The sequence below is a fragment of the Malus domestica genome, chromosome 09 (assembly GCF_042453785.1).
Source record: "Malus domestica chromosome 09, GDT2T_hap1".
Taxonomy (NCBI): Eukaryota; Viridiplantae; Streptophyta; class Magnoliopsida; order Rosales; family Rosaceae; genus Malus; species Malus domestica.
Window position 1 is genome coordinate 7,059,607 of NC_091669.1, and position 26,409 is coordinate 7,086,015.

Sequence of the window (26,409 nt, forward strand, 5' to 3'; positions counted from 1 at the left end):
GAAAGGGCTAAGGGAAGAAGAAGAAACAGAAATGTGTAATAGAGGTTTTTCAATTTTCGAAGGGTCAAAAAATGTGTGATGATCTGATACTCCACCTCTGGGACGCACACGGTTTTGAACTTTTGGCAGTGTTTTTTTTTACACACACACATGGGTTTGACAGTGAGAAACCACTCCACCATACATTTTTGTCTTGTCACTGTTTTTTTCACACACGGATATATCTTTTTACCTTGTCAAGATTTTTTTCACGGAAAATGATTCTCATGTGATTTGAAGGTGTAAGGCTACATGCCTGTATGGCAGTATGGGCATATGATAGTTTGGTTCAGTTTCAGTGGGTTTTCTTTGGATTTATTTGCAAAATTATTGGCACACACACACTCACACTAACCTAACATCTCACAGTCACAGGCACATTATTTTCACATCTTTTCACCTCTGGGTGCAAAATTATTTTCACCTATTTTCACCTCTGCAACACTCTGCAACACACACATTCACCTATTTTCACCTCTGCAACACTCTGACACACACGATGCAACACGCACACACACACATGCACACGCAACACACACACACGCACACGCAACACGCAACACGCAACAAGCACACACGCACACGCACACACGCATACCTTTCTGGATCCTTTTCTCTCTCCCTCGGTCTCTCTGTCTCCTTCACACGCACACACAACAAGTAGAGAACACAGAGCCTTCCGTCTCCGTCTCTCCCTCGGTCTCTCCGTCCTCTTCTCTCCCTCGGTCCGGTCTCTCCGTAGTCCATCCAATATGCTGGGTCACCTCATCACCTCAGACTCTCTCGAATCTCGATCTCGATCTGGATCCTTCCCTCAGTCTCTCCATCCTTCTTCTTCTCCCTCAGTCTCTCGAACTCGATCCTTCTCCGGTTCTCCCCTCCCATCTCTTCTCTGCAACTCCGCCGAGCACCATCACCACCTCCCTCCCCCATCTCTTCTCTGCAAATCCACCGAGTTGCTTGGGGCCTTTTTACGGTCTCTTTACACCCTGGGGGACGTGATTTTGCTGTTGTTCAGCTCGTACCCACCACATGTGGTTTCCTCCTCCCTTTCTCACCTCCCGCCGGCGACGACGACGACGAATATCGCGATATTATCGCTAATATCGATAATATCGCGGTATTAGCGATATTATTGCGATATTTTAAAGATATTTTAATTTTAGTAAAAAAAATATCGGCCGGTCAAAAAAACGATATTATCGGCGAAATATCGCCGATAATATCGATTTTTAAGACTGTGCCTACAGGTGATGTTAAAATATCTCCAATATTTATTAAAAAATAAAAACAAAAACCTCTCACTCCCCCCCCCCCCCCACGTTCTCTCTCTCACCTTCTCTCCTTCTCATTTTCTAAAAAAATGTGTTCATACACACAAAGTATGTAGGCAAATACTAGTATATATTAAGATAATTCTATTTGTCAACCAAATAGGGTCGCATAACTATTGTAGCCTTTAAATGCTAAAGAGCTGTAATATTTGCTTAAAAAATCAAGGGTATTATAATGATTCAAATCTGTTTGGACACTTTCTCACTCCCTTCTTTTTTCTTCATATATAATCTACTGTAATAATTTCCTTCAAAGCACATTCATTGCATGTGTGAACTTTGCCAGTAATTATTAAGAAAAGAGAGTTAGGGTACTTTTTAGCAAGTTTCAAAACTCTGCTTGTTTTGATAAGAAAACAATCTCTACTTAAATCAATAAAAATAGGTAGTGCTATCCACACACTTATTTTTATTTCTCACACATCTCTCTCAATTTTCAGTCGTCGGATCAAATGAATTAAAGAAGATTAATGGTAAAAAAATAATAAGGATATTTGAGAGGTAAAAATGAGTATGTAAATAGCATTATCCTAAAAATACTAGTGGAACTGTGGAAGTTTGACAAAAATAAAAATAAAAATACTAGTGGAAGATAAGTTTTAAAATAAATTTTAAGAACCTTACGATTCAATATATAAGAATGCCACGGAAATATATATGTTTTACTAATTTTAATTTATATGAAGATTTATCCTTAACCTATTAAAAATCTTCAAGTATATTCGGAAGAAGACACGAAACCCAGTGTCAGCGGTTCGCCAAATCAGGGCCGAACCTCAACCAACTTGTTTGATTTTTCCTTCAATCTATTTTGAAACCACTGCTAAAATTAAACACCTTTTGGCTTCTTGAACCTGCTCACAACCAAAGTTTCAGAGCAAAGCTCATGTTTGTTAAAGATATTGAAACTGTTGAATTATAAGTCTATAGCTGTTGTTGAAATGAGTTGTGATATTAAAATGTGTATGCACTTATGATAAAATTCTAAGTGAGAAGATATATAGTTGTAAGGCAAATAATGCCAGGTGTCATGATCCTAGCATATAGCTAGATGAAGGGTTGAGATTGCTTTGTAATGAATGTGAATCCACCTTGGATTCCAACTGAATGTAAGCACCGAGTGTGTGCAATTTTAAGACAGTGATATGAAGAAACAAAAAATGCTCTGTTAGTAGTCTTTCTGCAGAGAGCTTCACATTTTCGACTTCTCTCGTTTTCTTCCATTGTTCTTCTTTCTTCTTCATAAAATCAAGTAAAGAGACAAGAAACACAACATGGCCTCAGAGCCTAGTTCGATCATCTGAGTCTAGGCGAAAATCTATGATTTCACTGAGCTGAATCGAAAGCTCACTCGAAGCTCGGTGAACAGTCGCTGGAATTCCATAGAACCTGTTTTCGATTTGTGCCCGTATCATCTAAGCTAAGTGATGGCTGGATCTGGAAGTTCTGAGGTGAGAACTCCGATCTTCTCCGGTGAGAACTACGAGTTCTGGAGAATCAAGATGGTGACGATCTTCAAATCTTATGGGTTATGGAGATTAGTGGAAAAATGAGTTACGAACTCAGATTCAAAGGAGAAAAAGAAAGCTGAAGGAAGTTCAGAAGAGGAAGAAGATGAGAAAACTGTGGCTGCATATATGCAAGACGCAAAGGCTCTGGGAATCATTCAGAATGCAGTCTCGGATCAGATCTTCCCTCGAATTGCTAATGCTGAATCAGCGAAGATGGCTTGGGATTTGCTGTATGGAGAATATCACGGTGGTGATCAGGTACGATCTGTAAAATTGAAAAATCTGAGACGTGAATTTGAGTATGCCAAAATGCGTGATGATGAAACTCTGTCTGGGTATCTTACTAGGCTAAATGATGTGATAAATCAGATGAAAACGTTTGGTGAAATTCTTTCAAATGAGAGATTAGTACAGAAGGTCTTGATTAGCCTTAGTAAACCATATGACCCCATATGCCTAGTTATTGAGAATACAAAGTGTTTGGAGACTGTAGAGTTGCAGGAGGTAGTTGCAATGTTAAAAAGCCAAGAACAACGGTTTGACTTGCATACTATTGATGCAACTGAGAGAGCATTCTTTTCTCTTTCTGTGAATCAAAAGGAACAAAATAAGAGTGGTGTTTACTCTGGTTCATCCAGATCTCAGAGAAACTGGAATTCTAAAGGCAAGAAATGGGAATCAAAACCCAAATTTCAATAGAAATCTCCTCTGAATACTTATCAGAATTTGAATGTATCTCGATCAATGAGTTCACAAAACCTCAATGCAAAATGTGTTCTAAATATCATTTTTGGTGAGTGTAGATACGAAGGGAAACCAAAATGTTTCAATTGTGACAAATTTGGGCATTGGGCTAGAGAATGTACTGTAGCTAAAACAGTGCAAAAGGCAAACAGTGCAAATCAATTGGAGATGACAGAGAATCTGTTTTATGCAAACAACACAGTCACATAACCAAAGGTGAATGGAGAGTGGTATATAGATAGTGGTTGTAGCAATCACATAACAGGAAATGTCGATTTGCTTGTTGAAGTCAGAACCAATGTAACTGGCAAAGTTCAAATGCCGACTGGAGATCTTATGAATGTTGCAGGAATGGGATCGTTGGTTATTGATACAAATAAAGGCAGAAAGTATGTTAGAGAAGTAATGTATCTTCCCGGTTCAAAGGAGAACTTACTCAGTGTTGGTCAAATGGATGAGCATGGATATTTCTTGGTGTTTGGAGGTGGAATGTGCAATGTGTATGATGGCCCATCACTGGAATGCTTGGTTATGAGAGTGAAAAAGAAAGTGAATAGGTGTTATCCACTGACTTTGCTCTCTGAGAATCAAATGGTGTTGAAAGCTAGTGTCACTCACTCTACTGAGACTTGGCACAGGAGACTTGGACATTTACACTTTGGTGGTCTCAAACAATTGAAAGACAAGGAAATGGTACATGGTTTTCCACAGCTTGCAGACTACAATGGAGTATGTGAAGGTTGCCAATTTGGTAAACAACACAGAGAAGAATTCCCAAGAAATCAAGTGTACAGAGCAACTGCTCCACTTGAACTGATTCATGTTGATTTGTGTGGACCTATGAAGACTGAGTCAATTGCTGAAAATAAGTATTTCATGCTGCTGATAGATGATTTTACCAGAATGATTTGGGTCTATTTCTTGAGATATAAGTCTGATGCATTCAACTGTTTTAAGAAATTCAAAGCTATGGCAGAATTACAAAGTGGTTTCAAGATTAAGACTCTGAGAAGTGATAGAGAATGGGAGTTCAAGTCATCAAAATTTGATCAGTTCTGTGAAAATGAAGGAATACAAAGACAACTTACTCTTGCATATACTCCACAATAAAATGGAGTAGTGGAGAGGAAGAACAGAACCGTGATTGAAATGGCGAAATCTATGTTGCATGAGAAGAGGATGCCATATTTTCTCTGGGTAGAAGCAGTTCATACATCTGTATATATCCTAAATCGATGTCCCACAAAGGCTTTGAACAACATCACACCTTTTGAAGCTTATTCCGGTAGAAAACCAGGAATAACCCACCTGAGAGTATTTGGATCTCTATGTTATGTTCATGTTCCAAGTGAACAGAGACATAAACTTGAATCTAAAAGCTTCAAAGGAGTATTTGTGGGATATTTCAACCTGTGAAAAAGGGTATAGGGTATTTGATCCACTCTCTAAGAAACTAATTTTGTCTAGAGACATTGTGTTTGATGAAGAAGCTGTCTAGAATTGGGAAGAAAAGTCCTCAAAGTCTATCACTCACAATACATGAAGTTTTGTTTATAATGATGCAAACACAGGAAGTGATGACAGATTGGCATTATCTCCTACATCATCTGCATTATCTCCATCTAGGAGAGTGCTAAGTATTGAAGACTCTGAAGTTCAATCCAAGTCACTCATTTCAGAGGAATCTGCAAGCATGTTAAATTTGGATGGGGATGTCAATCAAGCATATGATCACACACCATTACAGTGGAGGAATCTGAGTGATGTGTTGGCTCAATACAACATGTGTGTCATGGATCAAGAGAAATATGAGGATGCCAAACAAGATGAGTCTTGGTTAAAGGCTATGGAGGATGAATTATTCATGATTGAGAAGAATGGCACCTGAAAGCTTGTTGACAGACCAACTGGAAAACCTATTATAAGGGTTAAATTGGTCTACAAAACAAAGTTAAATCTTGATGGCTCGGTGTTGAAGAACAAAGCAAGGCTAGTTGCAAAGGGGTATGCATAGAAGCCTAGTCTAGACTACAATGAGACCTATGCACCAGTTGCTAAATTAAACGCTATCAGAACTTTGATAGCCTTAGTTGCACAAAGGAGTTGGAAGTTGTATTAGTTAGATGTGAAATCGGCTTTCTTGAATGGAGTATTGCAAGAAGAGGTTTATGTTGAGCAACCTGAAGGCTTTATGGTAAAAGGCAAAGAGGACAAAGTGTACAAGCTGCATAAGGCTCTCTATGGTCTAAAACAAGCTCCAAGAGCTTGGTATGGAGAAATTGACAATCATTTCGCACAGTGTGATTTCAAGAAAAGCTTGAGTGAACCAACTCTATATATAAAGACAAGGGGATAAGATGTTTTGATTGTTTCCATCTATGTAGATGATATAGTCTACACTGGTAGTAGCAAGTCAATGCTAGAAGAGTTCAAGGAAGATATGAAAATGAAGTATGAAATGACAGATCTGGGACTTCTTCATCATTTTCTTGGGATGGGAGTGATTCAAACAGATTCTAGCATCTTCATTCATCAGAAGAAATATGCAAGTTCTTTACTGAGCAAGTTTGGATTAAATGAAGCAAAGACTGTTTCAACCCCTCTTGTAGCTACTGAGAAATTGTCTAAAGATGATGGAAGTGGATCTACAAATGAGGAGATGTATAAGAGTATTGTGGGAAGTCTCTTATATCTTACTGATACAAGGCCGGATATAATGTATGCAGCAAGTTTATTGGCAAGATTTATGCATTGTCCTACTAATAGGCACTATGGAACTGCAAAGAGGGTGCTCAAGTACATCAATGGGACTTTGGATTATGGCATGGAGTATGTAAAAGGAAGAAAAGCATGTTTAATTGGTTTTTGTGACAGTAATTGGGGTGGTTCATTGGAGGACAGCAAAAGCACATCAGGATATGCATTCTCATTTGGTAGTGGCGTATTTTCTTGGGCTTCTGTCAAACAAAACTGTGTTGCACTCTCAACTGCAGAGGCTGAATATGTAAGTGCATCAGAAGCCACGGCTCAAGCAATATGGCTGAGGTTTGTTTTGGAAGATTTTGGAGAATTACAAACTGAAGCTACTCCTCTTCACTGTGATAATACTTCTGCTATTGCAATTACTAAGAATTATGTATTTCATCAGAAGACTAAACACATTGACAGGAGGTATCATTTTATCAAAGATGCACTGCAGGAAGGCATCATTGATCTGATCTATCGTCCCACAGAAAAGCAATTGGCAGATATCTTTACAAAGTCTCTCGCCAAGGATTGGTTTAATTTTCTCAAAAGCAAGCTTGGAGTGAAATCAGCTTTAGACTTAAAGGGGAATGTTGAATTATAAGTCTATAGCTGTTATTGAAATAAGTTGTGATATTAAAATGTGTATGCACTTATGATAAAATTCTAAGTGAGAAGATATGTAGTTGTAAGGCAAATAATGCCAGGTGTCATGATCCTAGCATATAGCTAGATGAAGGGTTGAGATTGCTTTGTAATGAATGTGAATCCACCTTGGATTCCAACTGAATGTAAGCACCGAGTGTGTGCAATTTTAAGACAGTGATATGAAGAAACAAAAAATGCTCTGTTAGTAGTTTTTCTGCAGAGAGTTTCACCTTTTCGACTTCTCTCGTTTTCTTCCATTGTTCTTCTTTCTTCTTCATAAAATCCAGTAAAGAGACAAGAAACACAATAGAAACATCTAGATATTTCTGCTTGGAATTTTGGTCTCACATTTGAAGCTCCAATTGGGGTGGGTGTAGTGTGAGTTGGGTGCAAAATTACCTGGTAATATAGATTGGGTTGTGAGGTAGTTTTGAAATATGGTTAGGTGTACTTATAATTACATTTTATTATAAAAAGTTGGTTCAAATATCAAATTGGGTGAACTTAACTAAAAACTAAGTGCCAATAAAGCTGTCTTTTAGCAAATTAATGTCCTATTTTCATGTGAGACTATGCGGAATTTTTGGTAGAAATTAATCTTTAAATGGATATCTTGAAACAAGAGTTACAAGTAATTCAAACTAGCAAACTCACACTCAACATCTGATGAGCAATATACTCCTCAGGACTAGAAACTAGGACAATGTCTGAGCTTGATGAGTTTCCAATGGTTGCTCCTCAGTAGTAGGGGTGGGTTCAAAAAATCGAAAGCCGAAAACCGAAAAAACCGAACCGAATTGAAAAAACCGAACCGAACCGAACTCTTTTGGTTCGGTTCGGTTTTGGTGGTCTAGAAACCAAACCAAACCGAACCGAAATAATTAAATTAATATTTTTTTAATTTTATTTATTTAATTATTTGATTTTATTATATTAGAATATGATACTTCGGACTGCTGCTTTGGTAGGACTTGTTTGCTTTCCAATTCAAATTGTCTTCTCAGCTTCTCCATCTACAACAAAAATTAGAACTTATACCATTACATGCAATATTTTTTTCCAGTTTATATCATTAAGTGCAATACATATATAAGAACACATATCTCAACTGCACAGCAGTTGATTAGGGAAAGTAAACAGCGTATAAAAGTCTCATAAGTTTATTAAACACTACGAGATCAAAAACAAAATTCAAACTTTCTCACCTATGGCCAAGTATAGTAGCTTTTGTGGCCTAACAATTTTGAAAAGTATATCAATATATTAAAAAATATTGATGAACACCTCTTCAAAATTTGCTGGTGGTAGAAGCTGAACATAGTAGAAATTATATTATGTAACCACATATATGGAAAAAAAATTTCGGACCATAAAGATAAAGAAAATATCAAAAATTGTTACCTAGACAATAATCAAAATAAATAGTATATTATAGAATGTTTATCTTATTGCTAGTGAAGAATACATGTGTGTGTGTGTGTATATATATATATAGAGAGAGAGAGAGAGAGAGAGAGAAAGAGAGAGAGAGAGAGAGAGAGAGAAAGAGAGAGAGAGAGAGAAAGAGAGAGAGAGAGAGAGAGAGAGAGAGAGAGAGATTGAGAGACAGAGAGGAATGAATAAGGTCGTACTCCATCATCATCGTCTAAAAAGAAATCTATTTACAGTTAAACTTTAAACCCAAAATATTTATAAAAAAAAACTTTATGTTATAATTCTAGTTGAACTTTAAATGTTTATTTTCATTATCTTTAAGTCTAGTCAAAATATTTATGTTATGATTGTGTTGGATATGTTAAAATTTAAGATTTCAAATTTTTTCATTTTTTGAAAAAAAACCGAAACCGAACCGGAAAAAAACGAACCGAAAAAAAATTAAACCGAACCCACCCCTACTCAGTAGTGCAAAGTTGGCATTGTCCAACGTTCCATTTCTGAAACTTAAAACAGAAACCTATCTTTTGCTGATCAACAACTTTCTTAAACGGTCTCTCATCACTGGCACTGATATAGGGCAATGGAGGGCGAACCATGGAAAAGGCGAGTAGAGGACAAGAAGCCCATATATAGCTCCATCTTTGTATGGATTTGACAGTTAAGGACGAGAAGCATAGAATATGTGAGTATGTACTCCAAGTTGGAAGAGATTCGAGCAATCGGATTGAGTTTGGTGAAGTTGAGGTAGGGAATGAGGACCACAGAGCACACTACCGTATTGACGGGTGGAAGAAACCTCTACAGCTATATTCAGGTAAAAATGCAATGCCAATATGCATGCAGTCACCCTCATCTCATACAGACATGAATATTTGTTGGAACCCCATTCTGTCCCACCAGGGCCGGTCCTGAGTATTGAGGGGCCTTATGCAAAACTTAGATGGAGGCCTTTCATTTTTTTTAATGTTATATTTCTTTTTTATTATTTTTTTCAATTTTTTCATCTATAAAACTAAAAATATTACAAATTACTGCAACAAAAATAAGTTGTTTGATCAGCCAAGTGTTTTTCCTTACCTTCAAAGGTCTTGAGTTCGATACACGTTAGATGCCTTTTTATTATCTCCTGTTTACAAATTTGCAAAAACTTTAAATATAACAAAACAATATAATTGGGATTCGAACCCAACACATGGGCTAGAAGAAAGAAGAGCTCAACTGCTTGCGCTAGAACCACAGATAAGATTATATTTTGCATCTAATTTATTTTATATGCATCTGTATACATGTAATGAAAATTTAGGGGCCCTTTCGAATCGGGGGCCCTGTACGGTGGCACCTGTTGCACACCCTCAAGTCCGGCTCTGTGTCCCACATCGGACAGAAGAAAAGGCAAAGACCCATTTATATAGAATTTCCCCACTTTAACTAACACTGAGGCTTTTTGTGATAAAACTCTACACCTGATGATTGTGCAGATAGTTAAATGGGGACAGTATCTGTGTTGTTGGAGTGGGCCCTCGGCCCGTGGATTTGAAAAATTTCCACAATATTACTATATAGATGCACACAAAAACTGGCATGATTGTAAAAGCTTGCTACTGGTAACCGTCCATGAAAGTTAATAATCTTAAATTCATAGTGCAGCTTTTTTTTTAAAGAAAAAAAAGATAATTCATTAATTCCTTACAATCAAAAGATACGACAAGGGGCCTCGCTAAAACCTCCCGAAGAAAACCACATGGGAAAAACAAGGGGTTAGGAATTAGCAAAACCAAAGTCATTACATTAAGCAGAGAAGCGCTTGGACTGGAGTTCAGCTAGCCCTTCGTCTGCTTGAAAGAGCTGTGATTAGTATCTTGACATGAGGAGATGCCGGGCGAAATCCTTCTGTTAGACCAGTTTTGTCCTTCCAAGTATCTAGATTATTGGCATTAGATTGCGGTACAACAAGAACCATTTCTTGCAAGCTTGTACCCTGTTCAAGCAAAAATCTTGTCATCTTAACTGCTCTCTCAAGTTCTTCTATACCTTCCCCAACATAAATCGTCACCATCTTTATGTTACACAGGATTGACCTCAAAGTTGGAGCTTGTTTTTCCCAGTATTGCTCTTCAGTACAGTTAGCATTGTCCAACAAAATGTTGTTCCAATTCGGGACCTAAGTTTTAGAATAAATTAATTAATCAATCAGATAGTTGAACTGTAAATCTGTGCATAAATATATTATAGGACTTCTCACGTACTGTTTGAAATATAAACATATCGAATTACGCTGAGCTTTACCTCATTGGTTGTTTTAGGACATATCATAATTTTAAGAGTGTCGACGACAGGAGAGCTCTTGAATAAGCATAGCAGTCCAGGTATATCATATCTTTTCAAACCATAAGCAAAAATATCCAGCGTCTTAAGTTTCATAAATGAAAATGGTAGACCGCCTTGAAAATATATGCTTGCTAAAACCTGCATAGATAAATATGCCCAATAAATCCACCAAACATACTAATTAAGGAAATTTTCAGCATAAAATATATGAAGTAGAGACATGCATAGACAAATATGCCAAATTAATCCACAGAACATACTAATTAAGGAAATTTCCAGCATAGAATATATTAACATGGTCTCAGAGCTCTAGTTCTGATTTTCGGAACCGGGCGTTACAATCTCTAAATCTATGAAGAAGAAAAGGGGGCAAAACCCAGGTCTCGAAGAACCCTAGCTTTTGACTCAAAGTCTCAGATGGTTGGATCGAACAATGTCGAGAAAAAAGGGGTCATATCTTCAATGGGTTCAACTATAATTTATGGTTTGTTAAATTGTAATATTGTCTTGCCCCAAAGATAATGGATCCAGTCCATGCACATGCTAGAGAATTCTAGCAAAGTTCAAGTTGGTGGATTCAAGTTGGTGGAAAAGTCTAGAATAATGGTGAGGATTCCACCAACATACAAGATTAGTGTAGATAATTCTAACTTAGGAAGGTAGTGGAATTATCTAGATATCTCTAGCATGATGCTTCCATGCTTCTCCAAGGTTCCATCCATGCCTATTAAAGGAGAAGGCATCCACACCATTTGTAACAACCAAGAAAGCAAGTAGTGAGAAGTGAGAAGAAGCAACAAAGCTTCTAAGAGTGTTTGAGTGTTTCCTCTTGTTCTAAGTTTGTGAGTGAATAAAAATCTTATGTAATACTTTGAGTATTCTTTCTTTCTCTTGCCTATCAATTCCGCTGCATTACATTCTTGTTTGTGAGATAACATCTCCAAAGTAGTGAAGTCTTTTTAAGCCCCAACAAAGTGGTACCAGAGCTATGGCTAGCAACGCTATGGCAGCCTTCCAAGTTCCAATGCTCGACAACAACAACTTCGATAATTGAAGTATCAAAATGAAGGCCCTTTTGGAAGCACATGATGTATGGGAAGTCGTGGAGAAAGCCTACATTGAGCCAAAAGATGAAGCTACTATGTCCCAACCCCAGAATGAGAGTTTGAAAGATTCAAGAAAGAGAGACAAGAAGGCTCTCTACCTTATCTACCAAGCATTAGATGACAATGGCTTTGAGAAGCTCTCGAGTGCGACCTTTGCCAAGCAAGCATGGGAGAAGCTTCAAACCTCTTACAAATGAGCTAAACAAAAAAAGGTTCGTTTTCAAGTATTAAGAGGTGAGTTCGAATCTCTACAAATGAAAGGGTCTGAATCAATCTCTGATTATTTCTTAAGAGTCTTAGCTGTTTCTAATCAATTAAAAAGAAACGGTGAAAAGTTGGAAGATGTTAGAATTATGGAGAAGACACTACGCTTGTTGGACCCCAAGTTCGAGCACATTGTTGTGACGATTGAAGAAACTAAAAACTTGGAAGAAATTAGTGTAGAGCAATTAATGGGTTCGCTACAACATATGAAGAGAAACATAAGAAAAGGCAAGGGAATAATGAGCAACTCATCAAGACGCATGTCCAGCCAAAGAAGAAAGAAGAAAGCTTCGATAACGAGATAAGCCAGTACGAAAGAAGTCATGGTCGATGATGCAAACATGGACATGGACGTGGACGTGGTTGGAACTTCAACAACCATAGTAACTACGAAAGAGGAGAAAAATGAACAAAATGTCGTGGAAGAGGGCGCTCAAACTAGAGGTATGAAAAATCTCAAGTTCAATGCTACAACTGTCAAAAGTTTAGGCATTATGCTTGGGAATGTAGAGCTCTAAGCAACAGACTTGATGAAAAGGTCAATTATGTGAAAAGAGAAAGAAGATAATGGCATTATGCTACTAGCATGCAAGAACAATGATAGAGACCAAGACTATACATGGTACCTTGACACCGGCGCCAACAACCACATGTGCGGAAGAAAAAGCATGTTCGTAGAGTCCAATGAATCGATGAGTGGCAACGTTTCTTTTGGAGACGAATCCAAAATACCCAGAAAAGGAAAAGGTAACATCCTAATTCCCCTGAAAAATGGCGGTCACCAATTAATTTCAAATGTCTACTACGTGCCCAATATGAAAAGCAACATTTTGAGCTTGGGTCAACTCTTAGAAAAAGGTTAATATTCACATGAAAAATTATAGCCTTTTTCTTAGAGATGACAAAGGAAGATTAATTGCCAAGGTGAAAATGTCAAAGAATAGGATGTTTCCCATAAACATTCAAAACGATGTTGCAAAGTGTCTCAAGATATGTTACAAAGACACATCCTGGCTTTAGCATCTTCGTTTTGGGCATCTTAACTTTGGGGGACTAGAGTTATTGTCCAAGAAAGAGATGGTGAGAGGCTTACCGTGCATCAGTCGCCCTGATCAAGCTTGCGAAGGATGTTTACTTGGGAAACAATTCAGGAAAAGCTTTTCAAATGAGTCAACCACAAGAGCCCAGAAGCCACTCAAGCTTATTCACACCGATGTGTGTGGTCCAATAAAACCAAGCTCTTTGGGTAAAAATAATTATTTCCTTTTCTTCATTGATGATTTTTCAAGGAAAACCTGGGTATATTTCTTAAAGCATAAATCAGAGGCATTTGGAGCATTCAAGAAGTTCAAAGCCGCTGTAGAAAAAGAAAGTGGTTGCAAGATCAAAGCCATGAGATCTGATCTAGGAGGAGAATTCACTTCGAAGGAATTTCAAGAATTCTGTGAAGCCAATAGAATTCGTCGACCTTTGACAGTTCCAAGATCCCCTCAACAAAATGGTGTGGCGGAAAGAAAAAAATCAAACCATCCTCGACATGGCTCGAATCATGCTCAAAAGCAAGAGATTGCCTCAGGAGTTATAGGCAGAAGCGATAGCATGTGCTGTCTACCTATCAAATCGGTCTCCAACAAGAAGTGTGTGGGGAAAGACTCCGCAAAAAGCATGGAGTGGAAGAAAGCCAAGTATCTCCCATCTAAGAGTTTTTGGAAGCATAGCCCACGTACATGTACCAGACAAAAGGAAAACCAAACTCAACGATAAAAGTGAGAAGTTCATCCTCATTGGCTATGACTCAAATTCAAAAGGCTATAAGTTGTATAATCCAAACAATAGGAAAACGGTGATTAGTCGAGACATGACGTTCGTTGAAGAAGGAGAATGGGGTTTTGGCTCTCATGCGGGTGATCTTCACTTCTTTCCTCAGTTTGAAAGAGAGAATGAACAAGGGATGATGGAGCAAGCAAGAGAGGTTCAACAAGAATCCACTACTCTACCTGTTTCACCAACATCAACCAATCATGGCAATTCACCAGCATCAGTATCATCAAGTGGGAGTTTAAATGAAAGAGAAGTACCATGCATAAGAAGTCTACGAGATCTCTATGAGGTAGCTGAAAGACTTGATAATCCTACACTTTTCTGTCTCTTTATTGATTGTGAACCAGTTGACTTCCAAGAAGCAGTGCAAGTTACTAAGTGGAGGAAAGCAATGGATGAAGAAATTGAAGCAATCCAGAAGAATGATATATGGGAACTCGCTATTCTTCCGAAAGGACACAAAGCCATCGAAGTCAAGTGGGTGTATAAGACAAAGAAGAATGCCAACAGAGAGGTCGAAAGATATAAGGCGAGATTAGTGGCGAAGGGTTATAGTCAAAGAGCCGGAATTGACTATGATGAGGTATTTGCACCCGTTGCTCGGTTGGAAACTATACGATTACTAATTTCTTTGGCAGCTCAAAACAAATGGAAGATTCAACAAATGGATGTGAAGTCCGCTTTCCTAAATTGAGTCCTTAAAGAAGAAGTCTACATTTAGCAACCATCATGCTATGAAATCAAAGGGCATAAAGACAAAGTTCTGAAGTTGAAGAAAGCTCTCTATGGTTTAAAACAAGTGTCACGAGCATGGAATAGTCACATCGACAAGTACTTTCAAGAGAACAACTTCATCAAGTGCCCTCATGAACATACTCTCTACGTCAAAGTCAAAGATGGAGATATTCTAATTGTGTGCTTATATATGGATGATCTAATCTTCACCGGAAGTAATCGAATCATGTTTAAAGAGTTCAAGAGAGTGATGACCAAAGAATTCGAGATGACCAACATCGGGTTGATGGCATACTACCTAGGCATTGAAGTCAAGCAGAACAAAGAAGGCATTTTCATCTCCCAAGAAAGCTACACACATGAGATACTGAAAAAGTTCAAAATGGAAGACTGCAAGCCCATAAACACGCCAATGGAGTGCGGAGTCAAACTAACCAAGCATGAAGAAGGAGAAAGTATAGATCCAACATTTTTCAAGAGTTTAGTTAGAAGCTTGCGTTACTTAACATGCACAAGACCAGACATTCTCTATGTTGTTGGATTAATCAGTCGCTACATGAAGAATCCTACAACTACAAATTTGAAGACCACCAAAAGAATTCTTCAATATCTTAAAGGTACTGTTAACTTTGGCTTGTTCTATTCAAGTTCTGATAACTACAAACTTGCTAGATATAGTGATAGTGATTGGGCAGGAGATTCCGACGATAGAAAAAGCATTACTGGATTTGTGTTCTTCATGGGAGACACTGCATTCACATTGATGTCGAAGAAGCAATCGATTGTCACTTTTTCTACCTACAAAGCTAAATACGTAGCTGCTACCTCATGTGTATGTCATGCAATCTGGCTGAGAAACTTACTGAAAGAATTAAGCATCCCACAAGAAGAGCTAACAGAGATCTATGTCGACAACAAGTCTGCAATAACTCTAGCAAAGAATCCAGTATTCCATGACAGGAGCAAACACATAGATACCCGCTATCATTACATAAGAGAGTGTATTGCAAGAAAAGATGTGCAAGTGGAATACGTGAAGTCGCAAGACCAAATTGCGGACATATTCACTAAGCCACTCAAACAAGAAGACTTTATCAGACTGAGGAACTCAATCGATGTCACAAGACAAGATTAAGGGGGGGATGTTGAATTGTAATCTTGTCTTGGCCCAAAGATAATGGATCCATCCCACGCACAAAGAATGATCCATGCACATGCTAGAGAATTTTAGCAAAGTTCAAATTGGTGGAAGAGCCTAGAAGAATGGTGAGGATTCCACCAACATACAAGATTAGTGTAGATAGTTCTAGCTTAGGAAGGTAGTGGAATTATCTAGATATTTCTAGCATGATGCTTCCATGCTTCTCGAAGGTTCCATCCATGCCTATAAAAGGAGAAGGCATCCACACCATTTGAAACAACCAAGAGAGCAAGAAATGAGAAGTGAGAGTGCCAAGTGAGAAGTGAGAAGAAGCAACAAAGCTTCTAAGAGTGTTTGAGTGTTTCCTCTTGCTCTAAGTTTGTGAGTGAATAAAAATCTTGTGTAATACTTTGAGTATTCTTTCTTTCTCTTGCATATCAATTCCGCTGCATTACATTCTTCTTTGTGAGATAAACATCTCCAAAGTAGTGAAGTCTTTTTAGGCCCTAACATGGTTATCAAAATGCAGACCATATTCAAGTCTCATGATCTCTAGAAGCTCACGGAAAAAGGGTATGAAAACTAAAACATGGAGGATGATTCGAGCAATGATGAACAACTATCAGTGAAGAGGATTGCAATGAAAGAAAATGAAACTAAAGAGGCAAAAGCTTTTGGTATCATTCACGGAGCAGTTTCAGACGAGATATTTCTCTGAATCTCAAACTTGGAGACATCCATAGCAGCTCAGGATGTTCAACAATAGGAATTTTGAGGTGACAAAAAGGTTAGATTAGTCAAATAGCTCCAATGTTAAGGAGAGATTTTGAATATACTAGGATGAGTGAAGGTGAATCCATGTCTACCTACTTGACTAGGATGTTCAATATTGTGAACCAAATGAAAACTTATGGTGAGGAACTGTCAAATTAGAGATTAGTGCAGAAAATCCTTATTAGTTTACCTAAGTCCTAAGATTCTATTGCATCCAGGAGGGCATGTGCCCCTCTCATCCATTTTTCTCTTGAAATTTTATCATGTTAATCATTGTTAAAGTGCTTCAAAACACTTAATGAATTCTTAAGTGCTCCTCCTTTTTTATTATTTTCAATTTTATGTTTCTTAGATTAATTAATATAACAAGTAATTATAGATTACACATATTAGTTAGGCTTTATATAGATATTGTATGTTAATCTTGCTAAAATATTTTATTTACGCTTTGGAGTAAGATATTGGTATGGTATGATATGATATCCTATCACAACAATATCTCACTCACAAGGCCCTCTTCTTGGAGCATAAAACCTAAACCAAAGTAATGCTAGCTTGCTGAAAAATATTCCATTTTGTAGACCAAAACTTTGGAAATATATTATCTTCCACTAAAATGTGTATGGATGTAACATGAAATGAATTAAGTGGTTCTTCATAAATGATATGCACAATTTGAAGCACTGTTAGTATAGGTATATATAGGAGCAGATCTATAGACCCGGGTGGTTCCACAACTCTTCGAAAGTTTGAAGAAGCGCCTGTAAGGACTTTCGAGGACCACCCAACGGTTTGGGTATGTGGTGGAGGTGAGAAGAGTACCATGGATGTGCATATGCTGTGCAACAGAAGCCTTGAAAAAAGAAGTCTAATTTCAGACTAAGAGGAACACATAGCTCTCTACTGTTCTTGAACCTTGGTTTCAACGAAGAAGAAAGAGAAATGACTTTCTCTCTCCATTTTCAGGTAACCAACTCCCCTTTTTTCTTTTTCTTCTTTTAATTGATGCCCAATCAGGTTGTGCCACCTAACATTTTGGTTAACAAAGGGATGATGCATCACTCACCCAGTTTTTTTATACCACTTGTTTGACACCGTTATTTCTTTCAAAAATTCACTATAAATTATAAGACATGTGAAAAATATTTCGTAAAGTACTATATATGGACTTGTAATCACTTGAACTTCCTCCTACCATCAATTTCACTAAATACTAATAGCAAAAATTAGGATATTTTTGTATGTTATATATGTTAAATAATAAACTTAATTTATCAATACAAGTATATAGTGTTATTTATGTGTAAATAGACACTTATTTTTATGACATATAATAAACTTTATTTAAATTCGTCTAATTCGGCCCCTGCCCATGCGCTAGGCTCGAACCCGTTACCTGACTAGCACCTAATGTCTTTTAGAATCTTAATTAGGACCACCAATGCTAAAATCCTAGATTCGCCACTGGGTATACACACACATATACACGTGACAATTAAGATATTCTCCACCAGCCAATGATGCTGGGAAAAGTTTATGAAGCATGTAGCCTCGTTTGGTAGAGGGGATTGTTTTGAAATGGATAAAACACTATTTTCAAGTTATGTTGAAGAATAAGATTAAAAAGCTGTATCTAACTTGAAGGTAGAAGATAGATTACACATGAAGAAAACTCATCCATTCCAATCCTCCTAAAATAATTGGATTAGGACAAGTTTCTTTCATGATTTTAGCAACTGTATGTCTTGTTAGTTTAGCAACTGTATATCTAGTTAAAGCTAATAACCAAAAGCTAGATATATAGCAACTTAAGTTCGGCACCATAGTTTTTAACAAAACAAGTAGTCAGATGGGAAAAAAAGAAAAGTAAACTAACCCGTCATAATTCTCTCAACATAAAAAATCATTATCCTCTACCTTCATTAATTATACATTGAATTTAGAGGGTTTTCATTCCTATCCAATTCTAGTGACTAAAGAAGGCATCTAAATACTGGGAATATAAGCAGTAGAAAACACACAAAAATACTTCCCGATCATTACTCCTTTGATTAACTGTAAAAGTTGAATCAAGGATGAAATGCAGTTCTTACTCCCCAGAAATCTCATTACATCCAGGCGCCACAGTGTAATATGAAGACCAATCCTAAGCATCTATACTATATATCCTATATATCACACCATAGCTCTACAGATCCACTTTTACTAAAGAATGACCTTAAACAAAAGAACATTTCTAACTATGGTTTTACCATTTGATTTTTATCTTAAACATTTTGGTATTTACTCAGAAGCACTATATATTCATTTCCTTCATAGTCAGATGACTTGGTAGTTTCCTGTTAGGGATTGATCTTGGAAATAAATAGTTGAAGGGAGACTTAACAAATGGCTGGTTTGGATCACTTGATTAAGTACAATCTGAGGGCTTGACATACATACCAAAATAAATGTATCTTTATATTACTATTCTCCGTTGTACGTATTCTTTCAACATTTTAATGAATAACATACATTCCTACAAAAATACATATGTATATAATATCCGGAAATTATAAATAAAAGTAACAACAACCTTCTAAATTAACGCCCCGAAAAGTCAAAAGAAACCCTATTTTACCTATTGATCATAATCAAGAAAACAGTACGTAATCTTTGTCATGGCGAGGCACATACTTCTTTTTACCACAATATTTGCCTAGCTACTTGTTATTTTAGCAACTGTATATCTAGCAACTTAAGCTCGTCACCATAGTTTTCTCAAAACAAGTAAAGTCAGATGGGAAAAAGAAAAGTAAACTAACCAGAAGAAGGCCGAAGGATTGAATATCAAGGACTGAAATTTGGGATGATGCTGAGAGAAGTTTGACCACGTTTTTAATAATCACATTGCTAACATCATCTTCTAACCAATAATGCATATAAAATGCATTCAGTCTAGGGAAGTTCTGGATTGAACAATCATCAGTATAGCCATTAAATTGCCAACGGAAGACTTTTAGATTGGGGGCAAAGATGTTTACCCTACTTTTATTGTCGCCGCTGGGATTTTCGAAACAAAATCTAACCGTCAGATTCTCAAGTCTACTTCCAGAGATGTCCAAGCTATTTAAGTTCATATCAACAACTCGCACATCTTTGAGCTTCGAACAACTGATTTTAAGATGCGTCATTCCTTGACAAGTTTTCATAATCAAGTTTTGAAGGAATGGAAACGAAGAATCTGAAAATAAATCCGTAGTCAAATGATCATCCAAGATATCCACACACTTGAGAGTCAAGGCTTGAAGGGAGCAAAGGCCACTCGTAGCCTTAACAAGGGAAAACGAAAAACAAAACCTAGGCTTTGAATCTTCTGGCTGAGATCGAAGCCGTATGCGAGTGGCGTTAATTAACGTGAGGCTCCGCAAGGAATCACACTCATACACACAATGAGGCAAATCAAACCTTTCGCCGCAAGCCATCAAGAGATTGAGTTGGAGTTCTCCAACCCTATGATTCACCACTCTACAAATGCAATCTTCTAAGCAAGACAAACTCATTAGCCGACCCGAAAATCGAAAAACATTGATGTTAGAATTTTCGGGGCGGCTAAACAATACTCTGGGAATGAATGCCAAAGCTTCCATTTGCTCATCAAGAACTACCTGCAGTTCGTTTGCATGATCTAATCTTTTCGGCATTGGAGGACAAACCTGGTTGAAGTCGAGAACAGGTAAGGTAGCCCAAAGACGGCTCCATGTTCTTGATAAAGCACTGTTTTTTGCAACAGATTTGACGGGCACCAAGGAGAAAATCTCATGTAAGATTTCATCAGGAAGATCGCTGATTCTGTCCCTTGCCTCAGTCATTGCTTCTGTTTTTTCAATCTGTAGTAAATCTTGTCCAAGATCTATGAATCTACAATCTCGGGACTGGGGCAGCCAATTTGCCCTCAAATCTAGGGTTTGGGCATTGAGACCGTCTTGTCTTAACTTATATATATACATATGCGATGAGGATGGAAACTTTTTTTATTTGTTCGCTATTTTCATTTCCTTTTAAGGGCCTTGGGTCCCCTTGCAGCAAACACCTAAGCCACTACCAGGTGATGTAGATATTAAAGTTTGTGTTCGAAAGATTACATTTATGCGCAATGATAAGGATATCATATTTTTTTCATTGTCGGAAAAGATTATAAATATACTTTTATTCTGGAAAAAGATTATACATATTTTTATTCTCGAAAAAAATAAATTATAGGCCTATACAATTAGCATTAAGGCCGCATTATTGATATCTAAGTTTTTTCATAACAGTTTGTTATTGATGAACACAATTAAACAACTTAGAGCTACAAGAGTCTTATTTAGTTATAAAATGATTGTTGAATAGCAGCTAGTTTCTTAAGGAGACTATTTTTTTCTAAGCTCTTCAGCGAAGAAAAAAATTCACCATGTTTAGGTTGAGCTTGAGTTTCCAAGAATTGCTCCTAAGTAGTGAAGTTGAGATTGTCCAATGCTGTTCCATGTCTGAAATTAAAAACAGAAACCCTTTTTTTGCTTAAGAACTTTCTGAAATGGTACCTCATCACTAGCACCAACATAGGGCAAATGGTGGACAAACCATGGAGAAGTCGAGGATACAAGAATCCCACATATATAAGTAACGGACACTGCAATGCAACGTATGTTTTGGTAAACAAAGAATAAAAATTCCAAATTAAACAAGTTTCTATTTTACGTTCATTGTCTCACCATGCTTTCTAACCCCAGCACTCTGAAAAACCTATTTTCCCACCTCACACTATCTTATCCTTCCCTTATCAATAGAAAGGGGAAAAAAATCACATCAATCTCAAACTGGCCTATTTACTGCTTGCAAAAGTTGCTCGTACAACCTCAGCTATATGGGTTAGTAGCAAACAGAAATCAAATCACAAAGTTGCTCTAGCAAAAAACTGAATGAGTTTCCAAATTGTAAATAATAGGGTTGGGAAAAAGCAGCAATAAACGCTAGAACCACTGACAGAATAATGTTGAAGCGCTAGCACATCTTCATTTATCTGAAAAAGCTATACAATCATTGTCAAAAATTCGGGAGAAAATCAAGGGAAGACATCAAAACTTAATCCATAGTTTAGGCATGACATTTTGACATCAGCCTATGCCCAAGGGAATCCCTCTATTTTCCTAATTTTATCCTTCCACACGTACATAAAGCAACCTGAATGAATGGAGGAAATCTAACACAAGAGCACTGATGATGAAAGATAGAGAAGGAAAGGCAGGCACTAAGCAGAGGGAGAAATGAAAACTAAAATATAAAAAATAAAAATCAAACACAAGGGCGCTGATAGGTGTAAGAAAATATAAGTATTTCAATCTAATTCCAGTATTTTTTTCCCGCATCCTAAGCTGTTCTACTAAAACCTCTAAAACTATAGCTAGTATTCAGGTAGAACTTCAATGGCAACATACATGAAGCCACCCTTATTTACACAAGCACATATCGCTACAGTGGACTAACTCTTACAATATAGATAAATAACGAATTGGGTATGGTTGTAAAATCCTGCTACTAGTGTACTTGGAAGTATCTGGAAATAACGATTGCTTGACAGGAGGAGATGCTGGGACACATCCCTCCTTTAGACCAATACTAAAGTAGTCCCAGATAGCTAGATTATTGGCTTTAGATTGCGGCAAATGAAGAACAAAAAATCTTGTGATCTTAACTGCAGTCTCAAGCTCTTCTATGTAGGCCTCAACAAGTAATAGGTGACCCAAGAAAGAGCTCGAGGTTTGGGCTTGAGTTTCCCAGTAATGCTCTACAATGCAGCGAGCATCATCCAACAAAATGTTGCTCCATTTCGAACTCTGAGTTTTAGAACGGATAAAATGAATCAATCAGATAGGTAAACTGTAAACCTTAAGGTGCACAAGTATATATTATATAGGAATTCGGAAGTAGTATTTTAAAATATAATTAAAAGCATATTGAATTATTCCAAACCTTGCCTTCCATTGGGGGATATTAGAACTTGGAGAGTGTGAACACTAGGGAGAGCTCCTGGGATATCACACTTTCTTAAGCCATAAGATTAAATGTACAGTTCCCAAAGATTCATAAATGAAAGAGTAATATTAGGTAGGCCGCCTCAAAATATGTTCTCGATAACCTACATAGATAAATATGGTGCGTGAATTGATCGACAAAACATATTTAATTAAGGAAATTATCAGCCCAATATATATTTAGATGATAATGTATGATCTCTGACATGTCCAAATGATTGGAGAAATAGTTACCTTCACTTAAATGCATTTGTATATATAGCATGAAATGGTGACAGCTCTTCACGATTGAACTGCACAATCTGAAGCTCTTCACAATTGATGTTAATTGGGAACATTTATGGAGCCTGAAAATAGTAACTAATGCACAAAAAATATGGTCTATCTAGCATTACACTTTTGAAAAAAAATGGTGAATCAAGGATAAAGGCAGTTAGTATAGTATACTGTAATATAAAGACCGATCTCAAGCTTACATATGATTATATCTCATCACACCATAGCTATACAAATCCAGTTTACTACAGTATCTTAAACAAAAGAACATTTTTAATGTTATTGCATTAGTCGTCTAAAGAGGGGATCTATTTTGATAAGAAGGCTCTGCAACGTGGTCCAAATCAATGATTCAAACCATCAAATTTTTATATCCTTCCTAAAAGAGAGCGAAGAGGAAAAGTCGTCATTGAGGGTTTAGACGCACATAAATAATACAATAATACATATATCTTAAATAACCCCCATGACGACATTCTCTTCACTTCCTTTGGAGTCTATGTTTAAATACATCTTAATTAGGGTTAGATGAACATAAGATAATAAATATCTCTCTCTCTCTTTATTAACAAGTAATTAACAACAGACTTTGTTAATCATCTAAAACGTCAAAAGATAATTAACCTAAAAAAGCTCCTTAGCCGGATCATGGTCCTATTTTACCTATCAATTATGAGAAATCAGTAAACTACCTCCAAGTAGTGTGCTAGAAACACCCTATATCATGGATATTAAAAATTGCATCATGAATGGTTACACGCGCGCACACATATATGTTATATATAACCTAACAGCATACATAACAGTGCTACTCATTCTCCAAACAACTGCATAACTATTTGTTATTTAAGTCATATACATGCTCTAGAAGTTGGAACTATTAGACGAAATCAACAATCAGTTACTATCCACGTAACTTGAGGAGTTTTGGTGTGTTTGGAAATCTTATCCCGTTGGTCTTCCATGTTTGTAGGACTCATTTTAAAATGTCTTTTGTAGTCAAACTGTTTGTAATCTGTTTGTAATCTTTTCATCTTTCTGTTTGTAATTTTCAAATTCAAAGTTCTATGTAATTTGGGTTTTCAAACCCACGATGTAATCTTGAAGTTATCATAAATACATGCAACCCATAGTTGTTTGGGTATGCAACTGAAGTGAAAAACCTAAGTTCCTAAGTTTTACATTGGTTTCTAGAGCATTTTTTGTCTAACGACAACGATCCTAGACATGTTCTTTTTCCATCACTGCTTCCCAAACTACCAACACCCCCCCCCCCCCCAAAACAACCTTTTCCATCATTTTTCATCCTCCATGACTACCGTAGTGCACATTAAGCTTGATAGGACCAACTATCCACTGTGGTTGGCCCAGATTCTTCCCATCCTAAAGACTAGGGATTTAATGGGATATGTTGATGGTTCTCTGGTGTGTCCTCCTAAGCACCTACCTGGAGTTACGACTGTGAATCCTGCGTACACTTCTTGGGTGCAATAGGACCAAATGATCCTTAGTTGGACCAATGGATCTTTGACTGTTCTGTTTTGTCTGTGGTGGCAAGAAAATGGACTGCTTGAGCTACCTGGGAAGCTCTTGAGCTGTAAGATCCCACATCGCCCAAGGGAGTGATCCTTATATGTATATTCTCATCCCTTCCTAGCACGAGGCCTTTTGGGAGCTCACTGGCTTCGGGTTCCATCGGAACTCCGAAGTTAAGCGAGTAGCGCGCGAGAGCAATCCCATGATGAGTGACCCACTTGGAAGTTCTCTTGTGAGTTCCCAGAAACAAAACCGTGAGGGCGTAGTCGAGGCCCAAAGCAGACAATATCGTGCTACGGTGGTGAAGCGGGCCCGGGATGTGGTGGACCCAGGGCCAGGATGTGACAAATTTGGTATCAGAGCCTAACTCTGGCCGTGGTGTGCCGACGAGGTCGTCGGGCCCCTTAAAGGGGTGGATTGTAAGATCCCACATCGCCCAGGGGAGTGATCCTTATATGTATATTCTCATCCCTACCTAACACGAGGCTTTTTGGGAGCTCACTGGTTTCGGGTTCCATCAGAACTCTGAAGTTAAGCGAGTAGCGCGCGAGAGCAATCCCATGATGGGTGACCCACTGGGAAGTTCTCTTGTGAGTTCCCAGAAACAAAACCGTGAGGGCGTAGTCGAGGCCCAAAACGGACAATATCATGTTACGGTGATGGAGCGGGCCCGGGATATGGTGGACCCAGGGCCAGGATGTGACATGAGCAAAGGTATGCGTCTTCTTCACAAAATCGCATTTTGTTTTTAAGAAATGAAAACATGCTGGTTTGAGGAGATGCTTACTTCAGCAGCTGCATTAGTTAAAATTAACATCCAAGCTAGCCAGCGAATTTGACATAATCTTCTCAAACGAAGTAAACAAGCAACAAAGAAAAACGGTAAACTAACCTGAAGACAGCCGAAGAACCGAAGATGAAGGATTTGAGCTTGGGATGATGCTGAGAGAAGATTGACCACATTATGAATAATCACATTGCTAGCTAACATCTACTTCTAAATACATGTTACATGCTCTCAGTTTAGGGAAGCTCTGGATTGAGCAGTCATTAGTATAGCCATTATATTGTCACCCAAAGAACGTTAGATTGGGGGCGAAGATGTTGACCCAACTTATGTCGTCGTTGTGCTTTTCAAAACAATATTTGACTAGCAAATTCTCAAGTGTCGTTCTAGAGATGTACAAGTTAGTCCCATTCCAGAGATGTCCAAGTTATGTAAATCATAGTAATAACTTGTACATCTTTGAGTTTAGAACAACTAATTTTAAGATCCGTCATTCCTTTGCAAGTATTTATAGCCAAATTTACGAGGAAAGGGAACGACGAATCTGAAAATAAATCCACAGCCCAATCACTATCCAAGTCTCCAAGATATCCACATAAGTTAGAGACAAAGTGTGAAGCAAACGAAGACCAGTAGCCTTAACAAGAGAAGATGAAAAACAAAACCTAGATTTTGTATCTTCTGCTGGCTGAGGTGAAATTGGAATGTAACTGGCTTTACTTAATGTGAGAGTCCTCGAGGAATCACACTTAAATACACAATTAGGCAAATCAAACCTGTCACCGCAAGTCATCCAGAGATTGATTAGGAGTTCTTCAACTCTCCACCACTCGACAAATGCAATCATCTAAACAAGAAAAGCACAATGGACCCGAAATCAAAAAGCCTTTATGATAGAGCTTTCAGGGCGGCTAAACAATACTCTTTGAATGGATTCCAAAGATTTCATTAGCCGATCAAATACTTTCTTGATTTCATTTTCATCGACGCTCCACGGAATGGGAGGACGAACCCGGTTGAAGTCGAGAACAGGAAATGTAGTTCATAAAGAACTTCATTTGAAGAACAAAGCACTTGTTTGTTCAATATATTTGGGGGGAGGAAGGAGAGTATATGGTGCAATATTT

General features: G+C 37.6%; 1 protein-coding gene and 1 long non-coding RNA gene across 2 annotated transcripts; both read right to left on the bottom strand.

Annotated features, from left to right (window-relative positions):
* Window positions 1-10,217: 10,217 nt before the first annotated feature.
* LOC108174035 (uncharacterized) lies at window positions 10,218-11,275 on the bottom strand. The gene is made up of 3 exons (XR_011571001.1): window positions 11,047-11,275; window positions 10,745-10,924; window positions 10,218-10,619 (listed from the first exon to the last, which is right to left on the bottom strand). It is a non-coding gene; the product is annotated as an uncharacterized lncRNA (long non-coding RNA).
* Window positions 11,276-18,613: 7,338 nt separating this feature from the next.
* On the bottom strand, window positions 18,614-20,478 carry LOC103429168 (putative F-box/FBD/LRR-repeat protein At4g03220). Its single transcript, XM_029108740.1, has 3 exons — window positions 19,696-20,478; window positions 19,432-19,575; window positions 18,614-18,682 (listed from the first exon to the last, which is right to left on the bottom strand). Exons 1-3 carry the CDS (start codon window positions 20,476-20,478, stop codon window positions 18,614-18,616), a joined length of 996 nt encoding a protein of 331 aa, XP_028964573.1.
* Window positions 20,479-26,409: the final 5,931 nt, after the last annotated feature.

Bases quoted from the DNA above. Each gene is read 5' to 3' on its own strand.
- LOC103429168 (XM_029108740.1), bottom strand. From the start codon at position 20,478: ATGACTGAGGCAAGGGACAGAATCAGCGATCTTCCTGATGAAATCTTA. The intron at 19,576-19,695 runs GTTAGATTTTGT...TGTTCAATCCAG, and splicing joins GTAGACTTGAGAATCTGACG to AACTTCCCTAGACTGAATGC. The intron at 18,683-19,431 runs GTTAGTTTACTT...CAACTTTTACAG, and splicing joins AATCCTTCGGCCTTCTTCTG to TTAATCAAAGGAGTAATGAT.